General features: G+C 38.8%; 1 protein-coding gene and 1 long non-coding RNA gene across 2 annotated transcripts in view; one reads left to right on the top strand and one right to left on the bottom strand.

The window, feature by feature from the left end:
- Positions 1-178: 178 nt before the first annotated feature.
- On the top strand, positions 179-738 carry LOC106511234 (uncharacterized). The gene is made up of 2 exons (XR_001309493.1): positions 179-322; positions 428-738. It is a non-coding gene; the product is annotated as an uncharacterized LOC106511234 (long non-coding RNA).
- A 3,465-nt stretch (positions 739-4,203) lies between these two features.
- LOC106511235 (ferrochelatase, mitochondrial) overlaps positions 4,204-7,685 on the bottom strand; it is a gene marked incomplete at its 5' end in the record, with an annotated part of 15,200 nt that continues 11,718 nt past the window's right edge. The window contains 1 exon segment of the mRNA XM_013999987.1: positions 4,204-6,735. Coding sequence (XP_013855441.1) covers positions 6,601-6,735 — 135 coding nt within the window.

The raw sequence follows: 7,685 nt of genomic DNA, 5'->3' as shown, positions 1-7,685 counted from the left end.
GGTTAGCTGGTTAGTTTAGAGTTTAGGTTAGCTGGTTAGTTTAGAGTTTAGGTTAGCTGGTTAGTTTAGAGTTTAGGTTAGCTGGTTAGTTTAGAGTTTAGGTTAGCTGGTTAGTTTAGAGTTTATGTTAGCTGGTTAGTTTAGAGTTTAGGTTAGCTGGTTAGTTTCACGGTTTAGTTTAGTTGGTTAGTTTATGTTAGTTGGTTAGTTTATGTTAATGGTTAGTTTAGAGTTTAGGTTAGCTGGTTAGTTTCAGGCGCTCAGAAAGGAGGGACCACCCAGACCTGACTACTGGATCAGACAATATTTTATGGATGTTCAGGTGAATTAAAAACGAGGTTATTTGTGAACAAAACAAAAAACAAAACCAATCATATTTCTGACAGCACCACACAGACGTGTCTCTTCTCCCATTTAACCCTTTCAGGCCCACCAACTCCACTTTTAAATCACTCCATCCCATCCTCCCGCTCCTCTTCGCCTGTCTGCCCCCGTTGCCAGGGAAACGGCAGCCCCAGCCCTCCAGTTGTTAATCTGATGACATCGTCTTTCTGTTATTACCTGCGGGTCAGATGTCTGATAGGAGGAAGCCGACGTGGGAAACCATGGAAAAGTGTCGGCCTTTCTTACGTTGTCTCAGCATTGATTTGAAAACATTTCTTATAAAATACGACGTTGATGTTTTCATGATGTCACATCTGTGTCAGCTTCTTGCAAACTAAATCATTTAGAAACCAATTCTACTGGACTGTTCATTGGTCACACACTGAAAGCTCTGCCTCCTGTTCTGCTTTTAGAAACTCGAGGAACCACAAGTAAACCTGCAGTCTGAGAGCAAGTTGTTAAGACCCACTGAGTTGACCTGAATAAGCTGAATATTTCAGTCAGTCGTCACTTGTTCTCCGTTGTTCTACCTGTAATATCCTCTCTCTTACCTGCTCTGTGGCTCCGTCTCTTTCTTTGTAGAAATCAATGGTTGTTCTCTCTGCAGGAGGTCACAGGGTTGCAGTGCCGGCATCCTGGCTTTTCAATTACCAGCAGCCTGCAGTTACCAAAACACACACACACACACACACACACTTTTCATCCCCGAGCACCCCCATCACCACCCCGAGCTGCCGGCCGCGGACACAGAATAACAATTTCAAAATAAAAGAAGAGCAGTTTGGACGTTGGACGGGGATGAGGACACGGCGCTTCTCTGGACTTCTAACACGTCATCAGTCACGCTTCAGATGAGGCCGATTGTGATCGACTCGTGGTACAGACGTGACCCCGGCAGGACCGGTCTCAGCCCCGGTTTGTTCTCCACCTGTATTAGCATCCATCCGGGTCACCAAGGTTCCCCTCGGATAATTAACTGACAATTGGTTTTTTTTTTAAAACACCCAAAGGAACGTTTTACCCACTTTAACGTTGCTCTGATAACTTCAGCAGAATCCACAAACACTTTTCTAATCATATCGGAAAAACATCTTAATTTCTGTTGTTGAAGAGTCCAGTTCCCAAATCAAGAACCCAAAGTTTGTTGTTGTGAAATGACATTTCTAACTAAAACTAATTTGAAGGCTCTGACCAAACTAACAAGCATACTCATCTTTATACACACACACACACATATATATATATGTTTTTATTTTTTGTGTACTTGGGCTCAAAAAATGCAACCAAGCTCCATCATATATTAAACATCTTATTGTTCCATACTTTCCTAACAGAGCACTTCACTGTCAGACTGCAGGTTTACTTGTGGTTCCTGGAGTTTCTAAAAGTAGAATGGGAGGCAGAGCTTTCAGTTATCAAGCTCCTCTCTTGTGGAACCAACTTCCAGTTTCTGTCCGTGAGGCTGACACTCTGTCTACTTTTAAGATTAGACTGAAGACTTTCCTTTTTCATAAATCCTATAGTTAGGGTTGGTTTCCAGAGCTATCCCTTAGTTCTGCTGCCCCGTACATGATCTACTGATTAACATGTTTTTCTTTGTCCTTCCAATACAAACTCATCTTGACTAAAGAAACCACACCTGGACCACAGAAACTAAACCTGGACCATAGAAACTGTACTGTAGGTACCACATCTAGACCATAGAAACCACATCTGGACCATAGAAACTAAACCTGGACCATAGAAACTGTACTGTAGGTACCACATCTAGACCATAGAAACCACATCTGGACCATAGAAACTGTACTGTAGGTACCACATCTGGACCATAGAAACTGGACTATAGAAACCGTAGACCTTAAAAATTACATAGTCTATAAAAATACACCTGAAGTATAGAAACTACACCTGGATAATAAATAACACACTTGCACCATAGAAACCACACCTGCACTATAAAAGCTGTACTATAGAAACCACACCTGGACCATTAAATTTGGACCACAGAAAACACTTCTGGACCACAGAAAGCTAACATGGACCAAAGAAATGTGTTTGTTGAGGACTGGAGCAAATAAAATGTAAATACTGTAGGTTCATAAATTGATTTCTTCACAAAAAATACATTTTTTAACAATATAAATAAAATTAGTCACTTTTTATGTAAATAACTCAGTAAAAAGAAAAATACCAGTGAAACTATGAAAAATATTGCAGTTTTAGGTGTTTTTCAGAAAAATATACATGAAAACGGCCAAAAGTGTGAAAAAAATAGAAAGCCGAAGGTCAAAAGAAAAGAGAGAAAATAAAAAGATGAAGGAGCAAAAAAAAAAAGGATGGTAGGAAAGCTAAAAATGAAAATGGAGAGATTAGGCAGCTAGAATATCTGAGGAAACAAGGACAAAAGAGGAGAGGAATAATTGAGGAACAAACAAAGGGAGGAGAGGAGCTGAATTAATTGGAGGAAGAGATGAAATCATCCAGAACCAGGAGGAGATGGATGGGTGGAGAGAAGATAGAAAATCTGGGAGAAAAAGAACATTAGATGAAGAGATATGAGGGAGAGGAGAAAAAGACCAAAAATGAAATGAAAGATTGTTGCTGGCTCAGACAAGGAGGAGGAGGAGGAGGAGGGATGGAGGGGGAGGGGGCCGCCCTCAGGGGTTATTGGGTCGTGGACAGCCAATCTCTCTCAGCTTAATCAACAGCAGCAAAGGTGATTGCAACACCGCGGGGGACTGCTGGGAAAAAAGATGGAGGGAGGAAGAGGAGGATGAGAAGAAGATTAGAGAGAAAACAGGAAAAATGGGAGCAAAGACGGAGAGAGATGAGCAGGTGGAAAAAAAGAGGACAGAAGATTGGAAAAGATAGTGAGGAGAAAATGTGAGGGAGAGGAATATTATGGGATGGCAGGACGGAAACCAGCTAAAGATAAAAGAACAAAAGATCAAAAAACAAACCTTCCTGAACATTTAAATAAAATAGATTTGAAAAAATACCAAAAAAACTGGAATAGTAAAAAAAATAAAAATATAATTGACATTAGCTTACAACTTTAGCAAGACTTATATTTAGCTAGTCATGCTAGCGCTCACTCCTATAGCTAACTTTTTTTTATCAAATCCCACATTAACTACCGTATTTATTCATGTATAATACAATCATTTTTTAAGCTTAAAACGCATAWAAAATCTACTCATCAATAACTCATGTATAATACCACCACCACCACAACTTTATAAAGTTTTATTTGCGCCTTTCACAGAAATATATTCACAAGGTGCTGTAGATTCAGGGAAGGGGGAGGGGCCAGTTAAGACACACCCATTCAAGAAGACATACAAGACAAACATGGGGGAACAGGTTCAGAGCATTAACTTTTCATTTAGCTAGCCACTTTAGCACTCACTAGTAGTTAAATGCTTTGAAAGTAGCTCAGCATTTTAACTAGACTTTTGGTGATTACCTCACAGCTTTAGCTTCAGCTGTTTACATTAGCCAGTCACTTTAGCGCTCACTGCTGTAATCTAAACCTTTTTCAATTAGTTTGCTGCTTTAACTACACTTGTTTGATGAGCTCATAGCTGCAGCTTGACACATTTACATTAGCTAGCCACTTTAGCACTAATTGCTAAAACTAAACCTTTTTCAGTCAGCTCGTCGGCTTAATTCGATTGTTTTTGATTATTTGACAGCATTAGCTTGACTATTTTCACTAAGCTAGCCACTTTAGTTAAACTAAGCCGTTAACTATGATCAAAAAGTGCGTGGCGTGTATTAACTTTATATAAAAAAACCCACAAAGACGGTTACGTGAAAGTGTTTTTAAGAGATTTTATTTCAAAGGAAGACTTATCATCACATGTTACTGCAGTTTTTGACCCCAAGCCTACAGATATTTTCACCAGTTAAAAAACAAACACCTGTTAAGTTTTCAGTTATTTAAATGGTGCTGAGGTACAAGAATCAACTCCAGAAATCATGTTTATGACCTGAAACAAACTCACAAAATAAATCAGAAAACACAATGAAACTGTAAGTTACACTGTTGTTGGACTCGAACTCAACATTTTAACAAAAAAAAAAAAAAGATAATAAATGAGGAAACATTTATTATTAAAGATTAATACATCTTTTGTTGCGACTTGAACCCTTTCTACAAATAATAAAATGTTTTTAAAGAGAACTAATTTGATCTGGAGGCATTTTAATTTTAATGTTAAGATCTGCTGAATGAAGGAAAAGGCCCCCATTATTTTACTAACACAATGGGTTATTCACATTAAACATTCAGCGCTAACGTTTTGAGCTACACTTCATGTATTTGTTTGGTTTCCAAAGTGCCAGTTTCTCAAAAAATGTGTGTTCTTGAATAAAAATTCAGGCTGTAAGGCAGCTAAACTCACAGGATGAACCTGTTATTTATTCAACTCAACACAGAATCTAGATTTTCTTCATGACGTATAAAAAAATGAAGGTGACTGAAGACGTTAGTCCAGTTCTGTACAATCTGACTCAAACCTAAACTAGTTTCAAAGCATCCCTTTAAACCCTCTGGAAGAGCACTGAGAAGTGAAACTTTACCCCGAACGCCTCACATCCTGGAAGTTTTATGGAAAAAAATAAAAAATAAAATATGATTTATAAAGTAAACGACATTTAGTGGCTGAAACATGTCACTGTTTTCTAAAACTAAAGCCTGAGTCAATAAAAAGTCGAAGTGGTATTTAAACATCCAAACCATGCTAACATGCTAACTAGCACCCATTAGCAATCACTTAAGCCAAAGTTGAATATTCTGACACCTTCCCAAGAAAAAGGCCTTTTAGCAAACATCATCATATCAAATCATTTCAGCTTCACAGACTTTTGTTTAAGTTAATCACAAAGGTTACAGATTAGCTTACTGAAAGCATTTAGCTTAGAAACACTGTGAGCTTCATATATAAATAAAATAAGTAGCTACTAACTGATGTCTATAAAAGATACAACATAGAACAATGCTACTTGCTAGTTAGCCAATCAMCTACCTAATTTAAGCCATTTCCCCAAGCTAAACATCGTCACTTAGCCTGCTGTTTTAGCTAAACAGTTCCTGTTAGCAAGAATCCTACAACTTGTTAGCTAGTTAGCGTGCAGCCTTAGCTAAACCATTTTTGGTTAGCGTGCAGCTTTAGCTAAATGTTTTGGTTAGCACGTAGCCTTAGCTAAAACCCTTTTGGTTAGCTTGCAGCCTTAGCTAAATCCTTTCACTCATCTCGCCATTGCAAACCTTTTTTTCCTGAATTTAAAAGTTACAGCTGATTTACGGCCCAGGTCCCAGAAGATTTATTTTTTGTTAACGTTTTTTTTAACGTAAAGCACAAATCCAGTGTTTCTGTTCGTCCTGTGTAAAAAGGCACATTTTTGTATCGTAACAAATCAAAAARATTAAAAAAAATTAAATACATCCACTTCCTGCCAACATTTTTTTATAAATAATTCTGAAAATATCTGACAGACGGAGAATCAACAATATTTTAACAATATTTTAAATCAAATCAAATGAAGCTAAACCTTTTCAGCTAGCACCTAGCGTAAGCTGAACCTTTTCAGCTAGCACCTAGCGTAAGCTAAACCTTTTCTGCTAGCATCCAGCCTTAGCTAAACTTTCTCAGCTAGCATCTAGCCTTAGCTAAACCTTCTCAGCTAGCATCTAGCCTTAGCTAAACCTTCTCAGCTAGCATCTAGCCTTAGCTAACCTGCTCAGCTAGCACCCAGCCTTAGCTAAACCATCTTAGTTAGCATGAAGCCTTAGCCAAACCCTCTAAGCTAGCGTCCAGCTTTAGCTAAAGCTTCTCTTCACATTTAAAGTTCAGATGTTTACAACAGAAAGAGTTAAATAAATAGTTTAGACTCCAGAACATGATGTTTTTCGTGGCGAGACTTTAGTGTAATGGGGGTAGGGGGGTCAGACGAGGGGTTAAATCATCAGCAGAAGAAGAACCAGCAGATGAAAAGAAGCCGAGGGCCGGTCTGGACCCCCTGAGGACGCCGTTTGTCACCAACCAGAGAAGAAGAAGCGTCTCGAAGGAGCCGGAGAACAGAATCAGAGAAAATGTGGAAAAGTTTCAGGAGCAGTGAAGCATCTGTTGGGTCCGGTCTGTGGATCCTGTCAGGTCCCAAAGGCCTTCAGTCTCCAGCAGGTCTTTAAAAAACACCAGGTCTCTGTGGGACTCAGAGCTTCTGGTTGGTGAAGAAGGACTTGGTCTCCTCACAGGTGGGGTTGGTGCAGAGCGGGCAGCGCAGGGTCAGCTGCCGGGAGCACGGCTCGTTGGACTTCAGGTGGGACTGGACCAGGTCCGCCAGCGCCTGGACAGGGGGCAGGGGACAGAGACGTCCGTCAGCTCCCAACAAACATTTCAAAATAAAAGCTCCTGTTGTGATTAAAACTGTGCTGATTGACTGACTTAAAAAAACTTTATTTATAAGTGATTTCCAGTGGTGAGCAGCACTAACCTAATTATTAGTTCCACTAACTAAAATATTCAGGTCCCCTAATTCTAAAGCACTAATATAATCCAGTTCACACATTCTTCAGCCAACATGAGACAATATTTACTGTGTGCAGGATGTTGTCACCTAGTTCCCTTACTGGGCCAAATGGGAGTCACCTGCAGGCCACATTTGGCCCACGGGCCTTGAGTTTAACACATGAACTTGTAGATAAGCGACACACATATGAACAAAATGTGTGACAACTTTCACCCTCAACTGTGAACAATAATGTTGATCAGTAACACTTATAGACATCAGTTTGTGCTTTTAAATTTAACAAGTGCTAATCCACTAATAAACTTTAAATTTAGCAAAAGCCCTAAAGCACTAACCAGGACGTTAGGTCCCCTATTAGTGCTTTAGGGGAACTGTGCCCACCACTGTTGATTTTGTTTAAAAAACAAAAGGAAATGAGATTTTTTATTTAGAAAATAAATCTTTAGATTTTGTTCAGGTTTGATTTAAAGAATTAAATCAACATAAAAACTTGATTTGTTTTCATGATTCATCTGGTCTGAATGGAGCTTTTCTGGACAGATTTTATGATTTTTGTTGGATTTGGTAACGAAGTCGTTTCATTTCATTTCGTTTCTTTTTGTTTGTGTGTTTTTTGCAAAAAAAAAAAAAAACTTTGGACCTTCATGGGTATCTTAACACAAGTATTGAAGTCATCAATGAGTGGAGAGCAAACAATGTAAATACTACTACTACTACTACTACTACTACTACTACTACTACTACTACTACTACTACTACTACTACTA

Source organism: Austrofundulus limnaeus, unplaced genomic scaffold, assembly GCF_001266775.1.
Source record: "Austrofundulus limnaeus strain Quisiro unplaced genomic scaffold, Austrofundulus_limnaeus-1.0 Scaffold2610, whole genome shotgun sequence".
In the NCBI taxonomy this organism is placed as follows: Eukaryota; Metazoa; Chordata; class Actinopteri; order Cyprinodontiformes; family Rivulidae; genus Austrofundulus; species Austrofundulus limnaeus.
The sequence above is the reverse complement of the archived record's forward strand: the minus strand, read 5'-3'. Positions and strand labels throughout refer to the sequence as shown.